At 28.7% G+C, this 23,092-nt stretch overlaps 7 protein-coding genes and 1 non-coding gene across 8 annotated transcripts; 5 read left to right on the top strand and 3 right to left on the bottom strand.

Moving 5' to 3' along the window:
• Positions 1-193: 193 nt before the first annotated feature.
• On the top strand, positions 194-3,709 carry cgd1_710 (coiled coil protein; the record flags this gene model as incomplete). The annotated part of the gene is made up of 1 exon (XM_627921.1): positions 194-3,709. One exon carries the CDS (start codon positions 194-196, stop codon positions 3,707-3,709), a length of 3,516 nt encoding a protein of 1,171 aa, XP_627921.1.
• Positions 3,710-3,964: 255 nt separating this feature from the next.
• cgd1_700 (ATP-binding cassette protein) lies at positions 3,965-8,260 on the bottom strand (the record flags this gene model as incomplete). Its single annotated transcript, XM_001388108.1, has 1 exon — positions 3,965-8,260. One exon carries the CDS (start codon positions 8,258-8,260, stop codon positions 3,965-3,967), a length of 4,296 nt encoding a protein of 1,431 aa, XP_001388145.1.
• A 1,218-nt stretch (positions 8,261-9,478) lies between these two features.
• On the bottom strand, positions 9,479-10,234 carry cgd1_690 (hypothetical protein; the record flags this gene model as incomplete). Its single annotated transcript, XM_627920.1, has 1 exon — positions 9,479-10,234. The coding sequence occupies one exon, from the start codon at positions 10,232-10,234 to the stop codon at positions 9,479-9,481; it is 756 nt and encodes a 251-aa protein (XP_627920.1).
• A 450-nt stretch (positions 10,235-10,684) lies between these two features.
• cgd1_680 (hypothetical protein) lies at positions 10,685-11,767 on the top strand (the record flags this gene model as incomplete). Its single annotated transcript, XM_001388107.1, has 1 exon — positions 10,685-11,767. The coding sequence occupies one exon, from the start codon at positions 10,685-10,687 to the stop codon at positions 11,765-11,767; it is 1,083 nt and encodes a 360-aa protein (XP_001388144.1).
• Positions 11,768-12,528: 761 nt separating this feature from the next.
• Positions 12,529-16,059, bottom strand: cgd1_670 (predicted secreted protein, signal peptide; the record flags this gene model as incomplete). The annotated part of the gene is made up of 1 exon (XM_627919.1): positions 12,529-16,059. The coding sequence occupies one exon, from the start codon at positions 16,057-16,059 to the stop codon at positions 12,529-12,531; it is 3,531 nt and encodes a 1,176-aa protein (XP_627919.1).
• A 1,265-nt stretch (positions 16,060-17,324) lies between these two features.
• On the top strand, positions 17,325-18,341 carry cgd1_660 (predicted secreted protein, signal peptide; the record flags this gene model as incomplete). Its single annotated transcript, XM_627918.1, has 1 exon — positions 17,325-18,341. The coding sequence occupies one exon, from the start codon at positions 17,325-17,327 to the stop codon at positions 18,339-18,341; it is 1,017 nt and encodes a 338-aa protein (XP_627918.1).
• A 544-nt stretch (positions 18,342-18,885) lies between these two features.
• cgd1_650 (predicted secreted protein, signal peptide) lies at positions 18,886-22,707 on the top strand (the record flags this gene model as incomplete). The annotated part of the gene is made up of 1 exon (XM_627917.1): positions 18,886-22,707. The coding sequence occupies one exon, from the start codon at positions 18,886-18,888 to the stop codon at positions 22,705-22,707; it is 3,822 nt and encodes a 1,273-aa protein (XP_627917.1).
• A 304-nt stretch (positions 22,708-23,011) lies between these two features.
• cgd1_645 lies at positions 23,012-23,092 on the top strand (the record flags this gene model as incomplete). Its single annotated transcript has 1 exon — positions 23,012-23,092. It is a non-coding gene; the product is annotated as a tRNA-Leu (tRNA).

Raw genomic sequence — 23,092 nt, 5'->3', positions numbered from 1 at the left:
GTATTGCATGCATTGGCCACATGGCTTTTAGGCGGGAACATGCAAATTGTTAATGACGTGTATAATTTTTATTTTAATTATTGCAAGAATTTTCTTAGATAATAGATTTACAAAAAAAACACGCATTAATTAATTAATTAAAAGAGCTAGTAATGATTTAAGAATTTTTATAATTTATTGGGTTCGATAGATCATGCCAGAAGGAAGAAAATTGATACAAATTGGGAAAAAAGAATTATTAGCTTGGGGGAGCAGTTTATTGGGTGAGGAATTAAATTGGAAAAGTTTTTCGGATGGAACAGTGCTTTTAAAGTTTTGTTTTATTGTTTGGCCTAGCCTAAATAATACAAAGACTGAGATTGATGCTTTATCTGATTCATGGAGAAAGATTGAAACCATTTTTAGAACTTTGAGTATTGACTATTCCAAATTGATTGATGAAGAAGGAATTAAGAATGATAAGCTTTGTTCTGCATATAACTCAGTGATTATTTTCTTTTTTCTTTATCATTGCGCATTCAAGAATGAGTCTTCCTTTGAATTTATCCCTCCGCCGTCTAAACACATTGTAGAATTCCTAATGGGAGATTCGTCAATAAAAACTTTAATTGTGGGTGGTAGTCTTCAACTATCTCCTAAGACTCAAATTAGGCTCTTTGAAAATGATTCAAAAGCTCCAAATAAGCTCTCAGAAGTTCCAACTGAAGCAGTAAGGTATTTTAAAGGAGATGAAGGAGTATATTACGATCGAATTCAAAGATTCAACGAAGTTATGGATATGGATGAAAGAACTGTAAAACTTGTCCAAAGTATTGATAACTTTTTTGAAGGCTTAAATGATAAATTCTCTGAAATTAATCAAATTAACCTACCTGATGAAATTGAGAATTTTACTACTAAAGTAAGGCATTCTTTGGAATACTGTGTGAGACAATTGGTAAGAACTAAGGAAGAACAAGCAATTGAAAGAGCAAACTATGAGAATCGAATCAAAACTATAGAAGAAGATTGTGAAAAGAAAATAGAACAATTAAAGCTAACTTATGAAGAAAAAATACGTGAAATAGAAAATGAAGGGAAACAAAAAATTATTCAAGAGAAAAAAGCTTCTCAAATGATGTTAAGAACTATGCAAAACAATCAAACTTTAAATTTGCAAATGTCTGGCTCAATATACAAGGATTATCATAACGGTGATCTTTCTCTTGAGGAATTATCTACAAAGATTAAAGGTGAAACAATTGAACAACTTAAATATCTACAAGAAATTGTTAATGAAGAAAATAAAAAAAGAGATGAAATCGAGAAAACGCTTAATGATGAAATTTCTTCTTACCAGAAAGAAAATAAGAGATTAAGGTACATGATATATAGGTATGTTGTAGATGTCTCATCGTCTACTCCTCAATTTGATAGGCTAAGAGAAATTAATGACCAGTTTGTTAAAATATATACATTAGCAGAAAACTGGTGGAAAAAGATTACTGATTCTTGTGAAAATACTATGTCCGAGAGATCTGATTTAAACTATAAAATGGAAAGAATGAGAATGGATGAAGTCTTAGGGCACCTTAAACATATTTTGGATAAGTATCAAGAATACCCTAAAGGACTTAATAAAGTTGGATTAAATCAAGCAAGCAAAAGCTCCAATTTTGAGTTTGAAGTTTTAGTCCAAAATAATCATCTCGTCAATGATTGCTTGAAAATTGTTTGTGATCTTGTTAGTGAATCCTTGCTAAAAAGTAACCGAATTGATCAACTTAAAGATATTATTTTAAATACTGATGGAAATCAAAAAATCAATCATCATTTTGATCATCAGTATAAAGACGAAAACCAATGCTATTGTAATAGTAATGATCTTTTTGGGAGCGTATATGGCAAAATTGTTTGTAATGATGAAAAAAAGCATCTTAAAGAAAAAGTTCAACATCTAAGTCATGAAAAGTTGTTATTACAAAGAGGTATTGAGTTTCTTAAGAAAAAGCTTTATACTCTAAAAAATCAGCAATTGATTGTTTCTTCTGAAAATTACGAAAGTAATTTGGATTTAATGGCAAGTATAGATAAACCTCTTGGAGAAACTGAAATAGATTCTCAGGAAATTATTCAAGTTTCAGATCTTTGGGATATATCTAACTATCTTAAAGAAGATGGTATTAATGATTTGACAATCATGAGTGAATTTTTAGTGGTCATGAATCGTTGGAAGAAGCTTGCCAAATATACAATTGAAAATGATGATGATATTTCTGAGTTGAAATCTCATTCTGAACTTAGAAAGAAATACAGTGATCATTCTTCAAAAGGAGGGATTTCAATCCAAGGATTTAATCTTCTTCCATTTATTACAAGTTCAAATAAACTTATAGAAATAGCCTTGGAAAATGATTTTTCTCAAAATGAATTCTTTGAACAGGTTAAGAAATTGGAATCACAAGAATTTGATTTGGAGGGTGATTTCGAAAAGGAACTTAGCATGATTTCAAAAATAACAACACTTAATCATGCAAATATTTATGGACAAGCAGAAAAAGATGAAGATCAAACTTTCCCATCATCCCTAATTAAGATTGAAATAATGTTTTGGAAGTTAGTTACATGCTTACACATTTTGAGAGAAGAATATAAACTATTAAAAGCTCATAAAGTTGCATTGGAGAATAAGTTAGAAACTGTTTTAGCTGTTATGGAAGAAGAAAAGACCAAATATGAAGAAAATATCAAATTAAACCAAGAAAAACATATAAAAGCTCTTCAAAATGAAAAAACTGATTATCAAATGAAAATTGGAAAATTGAAAGCACAGTTAACATTAATTAAAGTTGAAAAACATGCTGCAGTAAATAAGCCTAGAAATTTTACAGTAAGCATTGAAAGTAAAGAAAAATTAAAAGGCATTAAAAAAGTTGTTGAGACTTTAAGCACAGGATTGGAAGTTTCTAATGCTTTTAGATTTATTTATCAGGTTTCAGATGAACTATGGAACAGTCTTTTTGATATATTGAAAGAACATATTAATGATAATCAAGTTGAAGAAAAAGTTACTGAGATTTCAGATCAGTTGAAAGGTTTAAGACAATATTTAAAAGAGTATAGTGAATCTCAAACGATGAAAATTCAAAAAGGAAATACTGAAAATCAAGAACATGATGACATTTCTGAGTATGTCTCAAGTAAGTTAATGGAAATTGGAGATAATTCAGGATTGGGATTGAATATTCATCAAAAATTAACATCATTTTTGAAGGATTTAGCTGTCAAAAACAGCATTCCTTTAGATTGGTTACAATTTGTTGAAATGATTGTATCTGCTAGAACTATTGAATTAAATAACGAAATTGATTTATTAAAACAACAGATTACTGATCAAGATGAGATTATATCGAATTTAAAACAAGAGTATACAGAAATTAGTCGTTTGAATACAGAAAATGAATCCGAATTAGAGACTATTTGTTTGGAGAGGCGGAATTTGCAAGAAAAATTAGAGTTGATTGACCAAGAGTTGAATATATATAGGTCAAATAATGAATTACTTAAAGAAAAGTTTAAAGAAGCTGATTCATATTATAATAATCAACTTTTGTCTTGTAATAAAAGACTCAATTGTTTGGAGAAAATTTGTCTCCTTAGTATGGACTTTGGGGTAAAGATTCAGTATTTTCGTGATTTTTATGACTCAAAAATTATTAACTTAAAATGATTTTACAAGAATTACACATTCTAATTTAATAAATACAAATAATAACTAAAATACGAAAAATCAACACAGTTTGTAATTCGGTTCCACAGAAAAATATTCAATTGGTCAATTCAAGTTTTTCAAATCCCAACATTTTCTAGGAATTTGATTCCATTTTCATATTGAATCCTCGATCATGAATCATTACTTATTACTCATTTCTTCTTCCTAATCATTAAAAAAAAAAAAAATAAAAAATCCTCTCAGTTTTGAGGACTAAAGCTTATTAACTTCATTTGCAATTGAATAGAAAACGGACGAAGTATTAGATAAGAGGTTTTGAGGAGAATCATATTCAACAATTTTTCCCTTATCTAAAACAATAATGAGATCATAGTCAATAATTGTATGAATTCTGTGAGCAATTGAAAGGATTGTACAACTAGAGAAATGTGTTTTGATAATATTCTGAATAATATTATCTGTGGCAATATCCATTGAAGATGTGGCTTCATCAAGAAGAATTATCTTACTCTTTCTAAGTATGGCTCTTGCAAGACAAATCAATTGTTTTTGTCCTAAAGAAATATTATTAGAAATATTTGTCATTTGAGTATTAATTCCATCAGGAAGAGAATCCACGAATGATTTTGAATTTGAGTTTACTAAAGCTTGATCAATTTCTTCAGATGTGTATTCATTAAATGGATCTAAATTATATCTTAAAGTTCCTGTAAGAATGTTTGGTTCTTGAGGAATAATGGTTATGAGTGATCTAAGTTTTTTAAGACTTATTTGAGAAATATCAACATTATCAATAAGAATACTTCCTTCTTGGATACTATATAATCTAAGAATAGCTGATAAAAGAGTTGATTTACCAGAACCAGTTCTTCCACATATTCCAACTTTCTTTCCTCCTTGAATTGAAAAGCTAAGGTTATTAAGAATAGCAGGTTCATCTGGATTATATCTTAATACAACATTCTTAAAGAGAATATTTCCATTAGTTGGCCAATCTAAAGAAAGTGGTTTATTGGGATGATCAATATTAATAAGTAAAGAATCTGAATCTTGAACATTTTCATTGATTTCTTTAATATTACAAGATTTATTTAAATCATTATCATCATCATCATCACTAATATTAGCTTCTTGTGGTAAAATACCAATAAGTTCAGAAATTCTATCATAAGAAAGGAAGTTATTTTCAGTTTCTGATATATTTCTAATCATCCATAATACTAATTGAGTAAAAGATACAGAACATTGGAAGGCAATGGCAATAGCACCAACAGAAACAAATCCTTTAGCTGAAATACAAAAAATACCAAGAGAAGAAATTACACAAGCTCCAAGTATATCAATATGAATTCCAAGCCATCTTTGTATTAAACAATAACATCTCCAAGGAGCACATTCATAATCAATAAGATATTGAACATTTTTTGAAAAATTTTTAAGTCCATTTTTGGAACATCTTAGAATTGATAAACCATCAACTGTATAAGAAACAGATGTTAGAATTGGAGATGTTCTTGAATGAAAGATACGTTTGAGTTGCCTATTAGCAAACATAGCTCTAATTCTGAATTTATTAAAGAAATAAGATATTGGTAAGAAAACAATAATGAATCTATAATCAAGATATATGAAATATCCAATATAAATTGTTACTCTTGTAAAACAATAAGTAAAATCTGTAAGATTCTGAGGTATCATTTCATCAATAACAACAATATCACTGGTAATTCTACTAAGTATAGTACCAATTGGAACAGATTCATAAAAAGCTAGTTTTGAATATGAAAGCTTTACAAGAAGTTCATTATAAATTTCTTGTGATACACCAGTAGTTAAATAAATAGTAGCAGCTCTGAATAAAAGATTAAGTATTGGTTGAAGAATACTAATAGCAGTTAATATAATAAGTCCTTTGGCAATTCCATATTTATCAAATTCACTTGACCATTTTGTAATCCATGCAGATGAAAATATATTGGATAATGTACATGAATAAATAACAATAATAGAAATTACAAGAATTGTTGGATCAAATTTTCGAATATATTCAATATATTTTGAAAACTCAACATGTTTAACTTTAATACTTTTATGATCATCAAGTAATTGAGCAGTTTCTTTAAAAGATTTATCATTTTTGTTTGTTTCAATCATCTGTTGTTCTAAAGAATTTCTTAATGTTTGACTTTCTCTTCTATATTTATCTTTAAGTGCTGAAAGAGAAACTCTACTACCTCTTCTTGAAATTCTTGGAGAAGTTTGAATATTTTGATTTAAATTTGGATTTGAATTTGAAGTAATATTATAAGAACCTGGTAAAGAAGGAGAAAGACCATGATTTGATTTTTCTAATTCAATTTCATTCTTTGGTATACTTGTAATAGTTTCAGAAATACGTATTGTTGGATGGGATAATTTATTATTATTAATATTATTTGTATTTGGAATAATATCACAAGATTGACCAGAAATATCACTTTCTGTTAATATTCCTTCAATATCTTGAATTTCTTCAATTGTAACAACATCATCAATAATTTGATTTATTTGATTTTGTACTTTATACATACTATTTAAAAGATCTTGAAAATCTGGATGTGAAAAAAATGATTGATTAGGAGGACCAGAATATGATAATGTTGTATTATTAATAAATATAACTTGATCAAGATGAGAAAGTATATCCAATTTATTTGTTGCTAAAATTACTGTCTTATTTTTAAGTAAATTAATAATACATTTTTGGAAAATACTTGTAGAAACAACATTATCTAAAGCTGAAAATACATCATCCAAAATAAGTATATCAGTATTTTGATAAACTGCTCTAGCAAGAGAAACTCTTTGTTTTTGTCCTCCAGAAAGATTTATTCCATTTTCACCAATTTCTGTTAAATCCCCATTTGGCATAGCTTTTAAATCATAAACTAATGAACAAGCATTAATAACAATATCATACCAGGCTTGATCAAAAGGTAAATCAAGTATAATATTACTTCTAACTGTACCATTAATAATCCATGATGATTGTGAACAATAAAAAACTGAACCATTTGATTGAATTGTTCCTAATCTTGGTTTAAGTTCTTGTAATATAAGTTCAATTAAAGTAGTTTTTCCAGAACCTACATAACCAATAATACCAACTTTTTGATTTTTTTGAATATTAAAATTAATTGATGAAAGTATATCATTTTTTGTTGGATAATTAAAATAAACATTATTAACTTTAACAGCATAATTTTCTTGTTCAATTTTATCTAAAATTGATTGTAATGGTTCAATATCTTTAAGTAATAAAACTTCACTAAGTCTTGAATAACAATTTATTATCTTTTGTAAAGAAGAAATACCTGTTGGTAATAATACTAATGTTAGTTGAAGTGATTCAAATATTAAAAGTGATGTAAAAATAACATCAACTGGGAATTTACGATTTAAATATAAAAATGAACCAAATGAAATAACTGGTGATAATGATACACATAAAGTTGCAAGAACTAATCCAAATTGATTAAGAAATCTCCATATTCCTAAATGACGTATTTCTTCTTTTCTGATTTCATTAATATTTTTTATATAATATTTTTCCCAAGCATAACATTTAATTTGTTTGAATGAATTTACCAATTCTGTTGATATTGAGATTCTTTTATCAAGTGATGATATATATTTAAATCTTACTGATTGAGTAAGATTAATAAGTAACCCATTAACAAATAATGATAAGACTATAATAATATATCCAATAAAAGCACTAATTCCAATGAATTGATATAATGAAAATAATAATAATAAATTTTGTAAAACCATTGAAGGTACTGCTAATAGTGTATTTCCAGTACCTAATAAATAAGTAGATTCTGAAGATAATAATGAAATACATTTCGAAATATTTTCAATTGCAACATTTTTTGGTAATTTAATCAGTTTATTTGTTAATGAATAATTCATAACACCTTTTAACATGACTGAAAGGCTGAAAGATCTTCTAAAATATTGTTGTAAAATAGAACCAGAGATTAATTCACAAATAACAATAGAAAGAAATTTTAATATTCCACTAATTTTGGATCCATTTGGATCTCCAATCCAATAAAGTACACCATGTATTTGCCAGGGTCTACACATTTGAATAATATCATATATTAATTTGAATAAAAGAATGTTAATAATTCTTAAATAGAAAGTTTTGAATATTACTTTAAAAGTTGAGTATTGAATTGACTTCACTGCTTCAGGTTTAGAAAATTCTTCATTCCAATTTCTTATAAAGTAAATATATTCTGTTTGAATATCATCATCATCATCAGCCAAATTAATATCAGAATCATTAACTATGATTCCTTTTTCAGCACTATTAATAATGGGAGATAACCATTTGAAAAGTATAGTATTGAGGAATCCTCTTTTAAAAAATGAGTGATATTTAGGATATTTTCCAAGATTCTCAAAATTTACTGTGTCAATATCTATATATTGTTTATTAAGTTTTGAGAAGTTCTTAGAAGAATATATTCCATTTTCATTAAGTTCCGAATCGTTCATTTATAGTACCAATTATCTTATATTACAGTTATATATATTAATATATAATAAATATTTATTTTCTTTATTATTTATTATTTTTTTTTTTTTTTATTTTTGTTTATTTTTTTTCTCACAAAATACTGCTGTTTTTATACTAAAGTACAAACCTTGAAGTAACAACTAGATCTTTTGTCTCTTAACCTGAGTGAGTGTAAATCCAATGAAGTAATAACCTGATTGATCAATCAGAATGTATTCCACAAAAACTTGTTTGTTCTTTGTTTCCAAAATTGTTATCAGGTTTTTTAATATCTTAAAAAATCTTTATAAAATTACAATTTACTATTTTATCACTTTTGTCATCCTTTAAATGTTTCCCGCCTAAACGATTAATAATAGTTTTTCCTTGATATGCAAAAAATATGATATTGTTAAAATAATTTTTTTAAATGTATTGGACTTCAACTCGGGAAAGTCGATTGCGATTATTTGAATAAACATTATTTACATATATTCTCTCTTTTTTTGTGTAGGGTATCCTTTTTTTTTTTTTTTACAATTAAGGTAGCAACCGAATAATTCTTGAAACAAATGTCTTAATTAGATTTGATTTCTCCATAGGTATAGAATCCAACTCAAATTGGATAAATGAAACCAAAGAATCCCATAATTAGTTCTAAACTCAACTCAAATAATAATTTTAAATTATTAATAAGGTTAAATTTTGGCGCCAACTTCTTGATGAGCATGTAATTGGTTTAGGTTTTAAGAGTAAGAGTTAACAATTTTTTTGATAGCTTCAGAATCCCATTTAAGTAGAGGTCCATTTTTGAATCCAGAGATAATGTGATCATTGTTGTTTGTTGTTTGTTTTGAGAATGTAGGAATAAGGTATCCAATTTTATGAAGAATATAAAATAGAATAGAAATTTTTGAAAGCTTAGAATTACTCATAGTTGGGAGATCATCATCTTCATTGGTTTGTTTGGAGTTGGCTGATTTTGAGTTGAAGAATGTGTTAAGCTCAAATATAATATTTTCTGAGAAAAGTTAATATTTATTTAAAAAACAAAAAATCAAATTAAGAAATTAATCTTTTTTAATTAAATTTGACTTACTTGAGTTGATAATAATTCCAGTAAACTCTTTAATTAATTCAAGTAGGTAATCTGGGATAGAAATTTTTTAAGCAATTATAGTAACTTAACTTATCTTATGAAACAGTTGATTCAAATCTTACTTACCTATTGGAATTTCGATTTCTTCGTTACTCTGAATAATTTTGGAAGAATCTTCATCATCTTGGATAAGATCTTCATCTGAAGAAGTAATTTCAAAGAAACCATATATAAAGCTTAGAAATGTTAGAAAGGAATTACAAAGTCGATTTGAAACAAGATGATTTTCATCTTGATTAATTGTAAGTTCTCCGATCGATTTAAAGTCGATATTTCCAAACTGATAAACTAGGTCAAGATGAGCTTTTGATCTATTCAGTTGTACTACATAGTATTTAGGGTTGGACGATGTTTGATTAGTGATTGATTTATCTAGTCCAAATATTCCCAATCCCATACAAGATTTGAATTTGTCATTAATTGTATTAAGAATTGAGTCTAAATCAATTTTTTTTGATCCCTCTGGTTTGATGAATTTTTTCTGTATATCAACTCTTGATGTAGGTAAAGGTACTCTACTTAGAAGGTATTGAGCAATGGTACCAGTTAATTTTCTATGATTTAAATTTTCAGAATTTGTATACGAAGAGTTACTATCTTCTATTTTTCTTCGTTTATTTCGGATTGACTTTGCTCCTTTACATAACTCAAAACTATCAATAAATATTTTTTCTTCTTCTTCTTCTCCACTTCTTCCTTTTCTTCTTCTTGTTCCTCCTTCTTCTTCTCCTTCCCCTCTTTCTTCACTCATATTCAATTTAATATACCTAGAAACAAGAGTTTCCAAGTCTTTAAATGATTTCTCTCCATTCATATTAATTTGTTAGAATACTAAAAAATGAACCAAATTTTCAACTATTTTATATTCATAATAATAAATTAATTTTTATTTTCTAAATTCTATTTTTCCCTTTTCCCTGCCACTAATTATTTCGCATGTAAATGCCGGTATACAAAAAAAGTAGCAAAATATATGCCGGTAATATTTTTATGCAAGTAGCAACGCATGTTTTTGGCGCCTAAATAGTCATGCGAAAAAAATGATGAAATATTTTAATTGAATATTTACTAATAAAAAAAAAGAAGGGTGAGTTGAAAGGGTGATATCAATTAAGGAAAAGATCTGTAGTGTAAAGAAAAAGAAATTAAGCTCTTTTCTCTTTTTTGTTGTATGGAAGCTTTTTTCCTCTCATTGAATAGTAATCTTTTTTTTTTGAACATTTTCAAGATTAATATTTCCATTATAAAGTTGCAATAGTATGTTATGTCAGAGTTGAGGCGGGAAGAACTTATCATTTCAGACATTCCAGCTTTGTTAAAGGAAGAAATGATTGAAGATGATAAGAGTCTTTCTTTAGAGTTGATTTTAGACTCAGAAAAAAGAAAGAACGAAATTTCAGATAATTGGAGTTTTGGAAGTAACGAAGAATTTAATTTATTATCAATTTTCAAAGATGATAATGCTAATATAAAAAATAATGAACAATTAGATGGACAAAAGGATTGGGAAAAGGATCCAAAGAAAGATCAGAAGAAATCTGATGAGAAGCAAAAAGACAAGAAAGAGGCGGAGAAGGAGGTTGAAAAGAATGCTGAAAAGAATGCTAAAAAGAATACTGAAAAGAACCAAAAAAAAGAGTCTGAAAATAAGGTTCAAGAGAAGGGCAATAAAAAGAGGGAGAAGGAGGAGGCTGATAAAGCCAAAACTAAGGAGGACGTAAAAAAGGAGGTCAAAAAGAAGGATCAAAAGGAAGGCCAGAAAAAAGAAACTAAAATAAATGATCAAGAAAAGGATCCAAAGAAAGATCAGAAAAAGGATCCAAAGAAAGAAACCAAAATAAAAGATCAAGAAAAAGATCCAAAGAAAGATCAGAAAAAGGACCTTAAGAAAGAAACCAAAAAGGATCATAAGGAGGACCCTAAAAAAGATCAGAAAAAAGACCTGAAGAATAAGTCTGATCAAGCCAAGACTAAGGATGAAAAGGACACAAAAAAAGATAGTGGAAAAGAAGTTCAGAAAAAAGACTCGAGCAGTCAAAATAAGGCCAAATATAAGGAAACTATGAAGGAAGATAACATAACCGATTCAGAAAGTGATCATAAAGAAAAGAAAAATGCCAAGATAAAAAAAAACTCATCCTCATCATCAAAGTCTATTAACATTAAAATTCCATATAGAGAAACAAGCCACATCCCAAGTTGTCTCTTTGAACAAGACAATACAAATAACTTAGATTTTAACAGAATTAAAAACTATAATGAATATATACATGAGACTAGCAGACTTTTTAGTGTTGACAGTGCATGTAGATATGTATTTATTAAAAGAATTTCTAAATTAGAGTAAGTTTAAGAGGGGAGGAAAAAGAGGAGGATGGAGGATTCATAATATGAAATTTAGTTATACTGTTAATAGAAATTCCAAAAATTGCATATTTAGGTACCCGTTACCACAAATTATGTTCTTATTTATGGAATTTCATTTTCAGTATTATCATAACATATTTTGTAATCCTAGCATTATAACATAAATTAACTTAAACATTTAAACTTTATATTATATATTTAATGTTCATTACTATTATAGTAATGCAATTCAGAATGTAATTAATGAAGGATGGAATGCATTTGCATGTACGAAAGATGATAAGGACTTTGAAGATTTAATGACAACCAATATATCGGAAAAGCTACTTGAAGATTATGATTTAACTGCAAACGCTGAAAAGATTCAAGGATATGAACCATTGAATCTTCCAAAGACTAGAATAACTTTCCATGCAAATCCAATAATGTTGAATAACGAACAAATCGTTTCAAAGGAAAAAAATTATATTAATAAGGATATTATCTTTGATTAATTTAAAAGTAATATTAGTTCTCATAATCTTAACATAATTTTTGTTTATTTATTTATTTATTGTTTAATGTTATATTGGGAACTCTTATTTTAAAAATATCTGCTTTTTATATTCTTACTAATAGTATTATAATAAATTTGGGATTCCATTTTTAAATTACAAAGAATTAATATAATATAAAATTTGTAATAATTTGATTGATAGTTTGTATAATAAAAAAAATCTTGCCAAAAAAGAAAAGAAATTATTATAATTTAAAGAATTTAGGTACTTTCTTCTGTAAGAAATCTTGAATATTCTGACATACAATTGATGCTAATTCATTATTTGAAGGTTTTGGAGCTCCATTATCTTTTTCTTCTTCAGTTTTCTGAATTTGGAATCTTACAAATGCTGTAGTAACAGAAATACATTGGCGTACAAAGAATGGCATATAATCCAAAGATGAAAGAGAATTAATTAAATATTCCAATAAATCATCATGTAACATTATTAAATTCTTTTTAAATATTTCACGATGATCTTTATCAGACTTGAAAGGATTAAATACATTAGATTTATTATCATTTTCAGTAAAATTCTGATTAGATTCAACTCTGCTCTTAAATGGTTTATATGGTATACCAGAGAAATATGGTTGGAATAAAGAATTGAATAATGTAGATTTTGGATTACTTACATATATAGATGCTTCTAACTTTCTTTCAAATGATCTTGCAATTGGAAATGAAAGCTTAATATTCAAGTTTGTAAGAACATTAGTAATAGCAAACTTCATCCAATCTTGTTGATTTCTTCTCAAAACTGGTCTTGAAAATGCAGGCCTAGGGAGATTACATATATTTAAATGGAACTTTGAAAAATGTTCAACAGCAATTCCATAACAAATAGAATATACCAAAACTGCAATAATTGAAATAGAAGTAGCTGCAGAAGGATTTTCTAAATTGACTCTCTTTTTTACATCACGATATCCAAGTTCTAAACTATTTCTTATAGTAGTTAATAACTTAAGTAAACCCAATAAATCATCAATTTCTTGTATATTATCAAACTTGAGAACTTCACGTGTAAATTTACCCCGAATAGGTTCCAATATAATTAAACTTTCAATATCATATACAGATCGATCATAAATAATACCATTTTGAAGTTGCTTAGGTGTTGATAAAGGTTCATAAGGAGTATTTTTTAATTGATTTTCCATAATTTCAATATCTTTTTCCATTTCAGTACGTAATATTTGTGGTTCTTCAAATAAACTAGAACTTTGTAGCCAAATAGTAATAGTTCTATATATTGGAAGACCAACAACAGACTTGAGTGCAGCAAGAGATGGAATAGATGAATAAATAACCTTTTTATTAAATAGACTTTCTTCGTTCTTAAAGGCAATAACTCCTGATAAAGAACTTATAAATCGATCACAAATTTCATCTTTTCTTTCATTACCTACAACAAACATATCAATCATTTTAACCAACTTATAGAATGGATCCTTTTTGTCATTTTGTATTTGTTTTAATTTACGATGTATCATATAAAGTACTTCACATGGGAGAATTACAACCATATAAAAGATTTTAACATTGGTGATGTCATATGGACAAGAAAACATATTGTTTGAATTATTAACATCTGGATATACCAATTGGAGTAATTTACTAGGAGTAATAGAACTGGTGGTATTATTAATATTAATATTAAAAAGATTATTACGTTGAATATTAAAATTTCCAGACCATTCAAGATCATTTTCACTCACAGAAGACAAGAATTGCTCCATATCTTTTAATTCGTCAAAAGCTTTAGAACGTTTTTCTTTACCAAGATTAGATTTTCCTGTGGTGTTTAAAGATTTTAACTGACTGATTTGATAAGTAAGGCCTTCAAAATAGTCTAAATTCATCATCATATTAATATTTCTTGAGAAATCACCCATTTTTATTGGCTTTGGCTGACTATGTTGCAGTGGTATTGGTAAATAATACTTTGAAAATGGAATCTTAACTTCTCTAGGGCCAAGCTTCTCAGTCCAAGCAATTAATATGTTATCACTCCATGCTTCCATTGAACAAGCATATGTGAAATGCAAAAGTTCATCATCAACCAAAAGTGATAGTGGTCTGTTATTTGAAAATAGTTTTGGGTTATTAAAAGGATGAGTTAGTATGGGATATCTCTTCATTGTTTGGTAAAGCCTTAAAGTATTTAAAAACATAGGATTCAATTCTTCAGATAATATCATATAATCAAAAGAACTACTTCCTTTTTGTAATGTAGAATGAAGTCTGTATCTTTGCATATCTTTAACTAGAAAAGGTAAACCATTATATACTATTTCTGGAAATCCTTCAGGAAACGATCGAATGAGCTTTTGAGGCTTGTCATTGTCAAAATCTGTATCAGCCGCAGAAACATGTAAAGGTGGTAATGGAATGCTTGATATTCTATTTTCTTTGAAGGCTTGTAGAGATGGTCTTTCAGTAGCCCATGAACTTTCATTATCACCAGGAAACAACTCCATTAGTGTATCACTTAAATGAAATCTTGATGGACTTAGAATAGGCTCAATATCCATTGATGTTGCAAATTTTAAGATAGTATTAAAACCTGCTGATAATATACTTAATGACCCAACACAAGGATCTAAGAATCTTCTATAATAGAGTGAAAACAAAAGTCCAATAGTTTGAGGATTCAAATGGACTTCATGAGGAATATTATACCTTATTGTATTGTCACTCGCACGTCTTGTATTAAATTTGAAGTCTTTCCCTTCAGCTTTAAGCTCTTGAGGAACTTCAAGCATTTCAAGCATGATTGATTTTTCACCAGGAGTTACTTCAAATACTGGGACCATTGTTAATAAAGTTAAATCCACATCAAATACAATATCCAAGGTTTTTCTTGGTAAATGACAATATTTCTTGTTATTTACTAAATTCTTTGAACCAGAAATTTTAAGCTTTGATAAAAAGCTAAGCTTCTCAGATGCAGAAGGAAGCCATTTAAATGGAATTCGAAATGCAATTCCAATTTCCTCAAGCATTAGTTTCAAATCTGTACAAAAGTTTAAAATATATTCCTTCACATCTGCCTTATTTATAAGCTTTAAAGTCAATTTTCCTAATACATCTGGAATATAAGAAGAACAACATTCAATAAATGATTTTCTGTAATCATGACCATTATCTATATTAATATTCTCTTTCTTTGAATGATTGTCTACAAAAAGGCACTTTGTCATTTCTTCAAAAGAAAACTTAGATGAAAGACGAATTTCATTGTATTTCCTTTTCAATACAGCCTGCATTCCCAAAGCTAACAAATCAGAAGATAGCTGCTCCTGAATAGACTGGCCTCTCTCTCTGGATTTACCTCCTGATCCTTCTTTCGAATCCTTTTCTTTCTTCATTCCATCATCATCAAATAGAGAACACCCATCAAAAGAATTATAAGATTCAGATAAAGTGTGTTCTAAAGAAGATGTTACATTTAAGTAGTCCAAGCTAATCAAAATCTGGTTCTGAGTTGCATTCGAACTTCCTACAATATCACCTTTCTCATTGTGACTAATAACTTCTGCAAATTTTTCCTTTGTTTCTTCCTCTCCAAATATAGAGGAGTCAAGAATTTGTCCACCTGAGTCTTTTAACCCTATTAAACTATTTATAGAAATCTGACATAAATTTAATGTTACTCTCTCTTCTGCGATCTTTATAGCTATTAGCGTTGTCAAAAATAACAACAGTTTGGCAATTCTAAACGTATCCATTTGAAACAAACGTTTGAATTAATACTATTGACTCAAAAATATGTAAGTTCAATGTGCATTTATTTAATCTTTAATTCTAGTTTGCTTCAACTTTTCTCATTAGAGTCAAATACTGCAAATTTGTGCGCACCTCGAGTATCGAGCTTAATTTCTTATTATTGCTTTAATTAATTATTTGAAATGCACTTTTCCCGCCTTAGTCAATTTTTTTCCTAGTTTAGGAAAAATTAAGCATTTTATTCATTGAATCACCAAAAAATGTTCTGAAAATATATTAATTTTATACTTGAATCACTGCCAATTTCTTTTTATTTTGTTAATATTCAATATTACTCGTAATTGTTCTAATATTTATTATTTGTATTATTTTCATTGTTAATTACGTACTTTTCTTCTAATTATTGAATACTTTGCTCTCACCATTTAGATAGCTAAATTTGGTTTTAACTGTAGTTAATTGTACCAATACTTTTTTTTAATTCTTTAACCCCTTTTTTTCAATACTTGGCTTTACCAACTCCAACTGAGAAATAATAATAATAATAATACCTTCAATAACTTAAACTGAGGAAATTTATTGGAAAGCTCATAATTGTAATATTTCAACTAAATTAATTCAGAAGATTCAGTTTTTCTGACACGTAAGCGCAGTGTTTGCAAATTCCTTGCATGTGCACATGCAATTGCATGTGGACACTGACAATTAGATAAAATCAGAGTAGAGATTTAAGTTTGAGGTTAAGAACTAAAGGTTTCAGATTTTAAAATTAAGCAAGAATTGAGAATTAACACTGTAGATTATTGGTTATCATTGATGTTTTATTAGAGTTTTTTTTCTTAATAATTATTATGTTTACTAATATTAGCGCACCAGTGCAATTACCCACCCCCTCATATAGATCATTATTTAGAAAATAACATAATTAAATGGCAGGGAAATATTGGCTTAAAATCCAATAACTTATGAATAAGATAAATACATTTTCAGATATATTATTGGAGAATAACTATATTAAAAAAAAAAAGATGAAATTTTCCTAGTAGAAGCTAAGAAAAAAATTATTTCCCACAAAATTACTTCATACACTCTAATTCGAGTAATTTACAAGCGCCCGAGTTGAGATACAAGGAAATGCAAATAATGCATTACATATCCTGAAACCTAAAACCAAAGAAAACACTTTTATCAAGTTTTTCGTCACTAAATATTAATATTCTGCCATTAATATAGAATCAATTCTTAAATCCAGCTCTCGCAACAAGTTATGAAATTACTTGCCATTCTATTTCTTTTTGAACTTATCTTTAGAGCAACAGCTCAAGATGTAATACTCGAATCTGAAGAGGGCCATCAAAATAAGGATGATAACGGGATTGCAGACTCAGATAGTAATACTGAAGTCACAAAAGTACCAAATTTCATCTTATTATGTGCTTTAATTCCCCAAATCCCAGGATGTCCTTGTGATCCTCTATTAGAAACTCGTCCAACATTTTACGACTTCTTGCCATCAGATTGTTCATGCTATGACTCACAACAAAGTGGATTTTCTAGTCCTCCTTGCTTCTGCTCAAAACCTGACTCTGATGAATGTAAATGTTTAAGTGGATTAAGCAGCTTGGACGAAGAACATGATAGAATGTGCATTGTTTCACCACTAACTTACGTAACCCCATATGCAAATTGTACTTCCTTCTTAAATCCATTAGGGGAAGAAGGCTTATGTAGTGGAGATTCTGAGCTTTCCGAGCATTGTGTAACATTAAAGTCTTGTAGAAGATTAACTCCAATTTCTATTGAGGAAAGTTCAATTCAGGACAAATGTGTGACAGATCCCGAATCGGAAGGTTGTCCATGCTCAGCAGATCAACAAATCACTGATGAGGATGCTCTCATCTGTAGTTGTTACAAAAATAACAAGAACCCCGGTTGCCCATGCGATGTCCAGCCAGATTCTTCAATTTGTCAAAAGTTCATTGATTTACTCACAAAACCAACTTCAAGTAGCAGTACAACTACAACTTCAGAGCCCATTGAAATAATGAATTCCAAAGAAACTGAACCTGATACGAAAAATATTGAAAATAAGACAAAAAGTTCTGTCAAGGAAACAGAAGATGATAAAACCAAAGAAATTGATGATATTGTCCCACACAACGAAACTATTATGAAAGATGCAGGAAATGATTCTGGAAAAAATGATTCATCTTTTGCTTTTAAGGTCTCGACCAGTCTTTACATACCAGTCATTTTTGTTTTGTTATCAACGCTCATTTTCTAAGCGTCAAAGAATTGGATTGTTGGCATTCATATAAAATTTCGATTAAAATACATCAAAACATAATTTATCCTTTTCTAAAAATAATATAAAACTTTGGGCAGATAAAATCTATGTTATCTTTCTAGATGATTTTTTTTTTCGTTTAAGATTCTTAAATTATAGTTTTCGTGTGTGTGTAAATTGTCTTTAGTAATCACTCCAAGGTTATTTGAGCCTACCGACTACTCAAGTACATTACAGCAAAGATTGTGATCTTAAATTAAGCTAGAATGCGACGTTTAAGTTTAAAGAAGAACAAACATTTTGGTGTCAGCTGTGATTTACTTTATTTTTTTTTTTTTTAATTATTTGTGTGCATGTCTAACACACAAGGGAGGGCGGTATAGTTATTTTGACATTAATATCTCAGAAATCCAAAAAATAAAAAACAAACAGGAAGAATCGGTCAAACGTAAACTCTCTTTGTCAAGTAAAGCTTTCCATATATATGAAAACTCTGAGAATATCTTTTAATTTAAAAAGAATTTATAAGAAATGAAAAACAATGTTTGAAAAATCAGGTTTCAATTTAATATTTAGCTTAATTTTATTGTATTCAACGTTCCAAATATGCTATTCAGAAGAAATAGGTAGAAATTATGAGGAAGGTTCAAATTTAATTTCTTGCTTTGATCCTCCTTTTGATGGTTTGGAAATCCCTGGAAGGGGAATCCTAATGGTCCATAAAGGTCATAGGCTCATTCCGCTAATAATCCCATCGGATTCAGAGTTCTGTGACAGCCCAAGAAATTTATTCGAAATAGAAAATGATATATGGGACAACAATATTTTAATTCCCAAAGACTATGAAGAATTCTCCCAACTTGTTAATGAAGCAAAAGATGTTGCAGAAAAAGATGAACAAATTATTTCTGCGCTTAATGACCTTTTAATAACGAGCGATGGCGCCAAAGCCAGCCAGAAAACTGACAATATTGGCATGCATGTGGTTAATGAGCCAACCATTATACCGGAGTATGTATTTCCTTTGCATGGGAATAGTCATCCACATGCGCACACAGAATTAATAAATAAAAATGATGAAGAAATATCAGATTTTGAGGATTCATCACTATTAGATGATTTGGATATATCTAAAAATAATGATGGTATTAAGATGAGAATGTTCATGTTCAAGGAATTCAGCATGGATTACTTGGCAAGAAAAGGACTCCCATTAAATATTAATGAAGAGGCAATGTATAGTCCAGAAAACTTTGATTTTTTCAATTCCAACTGGCCATCAAGGGAAAAGGAATTAAATATTGAAGTACTTCCAAACTCAATTTGGAGGGTTTTCTTGGCTAGTGGTATTCTCACATCAATTACAACTACAAATATGAGTGAGGAAATGAGAAAAATGTTAGTCTTAGAGTCTTTAAATGCTTTCTTTAATGGTTTAGAAAGATACTATTTGCAGAATATGGATTCTGAGTTGGACTCTAAATATTACTCTTATTTGAATGGGCTTGGAGTTGAAAATGCTTTGGATACGATGAAATATTATAGAGAATCTATAAATTTCCAACGAGATTCAAAAGGAGATAATTCTATTATGAGTAAGAATAACGATAAAGAATATACTAAGTCGCAAGAATTTACTTCAAATGATTTATCAAATTCTTCGATAAATTCCTCATCATTAGAAGTTCCTGATACTTTTGAAGAATCTAGTATTTCAAGATCAGTATCTAAGACAAATAAAAAACAGTATGAGAATAGTGTGGTAGCTATTGATAATAGCCAAAGTGGAGAAATTTTATCGAAAAGTATTAAAGGCGAGAAAAGTCAAGCAATAGAAATAGATCCAAATTCTCAGCTTGAAACGTTTGTTAAATTAAGAATCAAATGGTTTAATATATTTGTAAATGATTATTTGGCGAGACTTGGGATTAAATTTTCAATATTAGAAGAATATTGTAATAACCCTTCAGTCATTGAGTTTTTCAAAACTGAAATTTCTATTTCAGAAGGTTTACCAGAAGTTATTTTGGATATATTTATGGGAAGCGGATTTGGAAGCCAGTTCTCAGATTCTACAACTGAAGATGAAAAAATTCATATAGTTTATGATATTTGGACGATATTTAATCAAATAGAAAGAGAAATCTTCAATGGGCAAACCATTGCTAATGGTTACTTGTTGAAAAAGGATTTATTTGATGTGGAAATAAGAGAAGCCATGAGACAACATTGGGACGGCAATCTTAACGATACAGCAAACAAGTTAATTCATTTATCAAAAAAGAGAACAATTAGTCCAGAAAAAAGTGAAATTGAACCTATTTTTGAAGATGAGCTCATTAGAAATCGTGAAAGAGCAAAGGAAATGGGAATATTCAAGGGAGAAAAAAGTCAAAGTAATGGGGAACTCAGTAAGAGTAGCAAAGAAATTTCGGAAATGTATAATATTGGAAGCGAAACTGAAGACTCAAAAGCAGGAGATTCTTCTAAAAAATCAGAATTGGATGAGAAATCAATTATAGGTAAAAAGAAGGGGAAAAATAAGAAAAGAAAGAGTAAAAAGAAAAAAAATAATAAAGGAAAAGAAAAACGATCCGGAATTTTAAACAAAGCAAAAGAATTATTGGAATCGTTTAAAAAGGAACCTGAAGTTCATGCTAGCGAAGAATCCAAAGCCAAATCTTCGGAAAATGATATTTCTTCATCAGAATCTACTTTGGATGATGTTGAGAAAAGCAGTGATTCTCCATTTAACTTGCTTAACTTTGGATCTCCTATTAAAGATGAGCAAGAAAATAGCGAATTTTCTGAAAGATTTGGAATAGATACTCTATTTGAAAAGTCTTTTGAGGATTTAAATGAGCCTAAGAAGCTTGGAGGAGAGCCTTCTCTTCCTTCTCCTGAACAAAGTAAGTTAGAAGAAAAGTTAAATAATTTAGAGAAGAATAATGAAGTTGAACCAGAAAAAAGTGAAACTTCAACAAGTTTAAAGGAAGAAGTTAAGGAAAAAGAAAAAATGGATTTATCTGAACAAACTCCAAAAAAAGAACCAAGCGCAGATGTTTCTCCGGAAACTACAGTGATGGTAAATTTATTTGAAGATATTCCACTTGCAGATGAATCGTTCAATAGTGAGGATTCTTTTAAGCTAAAAGAGAATGAAGATATTATTAATAAAAATGATCAAATTTCTCAAGATATTAGTGAGAAAAGTGTTAAAAAAATTGATAATGGATTAGGATCTCAATATGAGACAACATCTCTTCCAGAAAATGAAGATTTAGAAAATTATTCTGTACCGAGTTATCGAGAAGAGAATAAATTCCATTATGAACCAACAGGAGAGACTTCAAAAACTGAACCTTCTAATTCAAGTAAATATTTGCCAAAAGAAGATGATGATCCTTCAGAAGAGGAAACTAAAGAGCACTCAGAAGAGGGTGATACACGTTTCTCAGATAAAGAAAAGCCAATCAAAAAGAAATTTTCAAAGATATTTGAAAATAAGTTATCAACATTATTTGCGAACACAAAAAAGTTCTTTGGATTTGATAAAAAATCATCCAAAGAAGATTTAGCTTCAAGTGATCAAATAAAAGGAAATCAAGATCAATACTTAAATGTTGAAGAAGAATACAAAAATCTGTCAAAGATAATTGTTTATTTCATTCAAAGTTATGCAGCTTTAAGATACAAATTTGCTGATAAGGCAGTAATTGAGAACTCTTTTGATGAAATCAATGAAATAGTTAAATCTTCTATACATTTTCATCAAGGAACAACCGAATTTGATAATATAGATATGGAGAAAGCTATTAAAAAAATAGCTGCAATGTTGGGAGGAGGTAGTTTCACAGCTTTAAAATCTATTGGTTTGACTACTAAAGATATTACTACAAACTTGAAGCGCTATCTAATTAAATTGTTTCCCACTGAAATAACTCAAGAACATTATAAAAAAGATAAAAAGTTAAATACTACCAATTTTTGGTTAAAACAGCACTTCACTCAGGATGTTATTAAAGATGGAATGATTCCAGAACAATTGGAGAGACCTTTCATTATTGAAACTAGTCAAGATTTAATTGCCAAATCAAATGATCCAGGATCTATTGAAACTAAGGCTGAAAATCTCTGCAAAAGGATCCCCTCAATATTGGAAAAGTTCTTCGATAAATCTATGACTAAGAAAATTAATCATAAAGATTTTGACTGCTTAGCAGTAGTTGCAGCAAATGAACTTTATGGACTTTCCCTCAGTAATTCACTCTATCTTTTCTTGTTTGATTATAAAACAAATTATTGGAGATTCTTAACACCAGATCTCTCTATCTCTATATCTCAAATCTTGGAGAATGAGTAATATAATACTATTATTTATTGCTTATCTGGAGGGGTTGTGGTGCGTTCTGGCGAAGGGACTAACTTACATTATCTATTATCCTAAAATCTTTTCAGAAATTATGGTACCATTCAAATTGTCTAATTAAAAGATAAAATTTACTATCATCTCTACTTACTGTTAAAAAAAACTATATTAATACTCGAGAATAATATCATCCTAAAATCTAAAATTTCAAAATTAACCATCACAAAATCTTCTCAACAAAAACAATTAAATTTCTATCTTATCTCATCTCTGACCTTATTCAACACGACAATTATTAGGCAGGGTGCCCGAGTTGGTCTAAGGGGTAGGTTTTAGGCACCTATAGGTAACTGCGCGGGTTCGAATCCCGTCCCTGTCA

Source organism: Cryptosporidium parvum, chromosome 1 (assembly GCF_000165345.1).
Source record: "Cryptosporidium parvum Iowa II chromosome 1, whole genome shotgun sequence".
NCBI lineage: Eukaryota > Apicomplexa > Conoidasida > Eucoccidiorida > Cryptosporidiidae > Cryptosporidium > Cryptosporidium parvum.
This window is presented reverse-complemented; position numbering and strand designations above follow the sequence as displayed.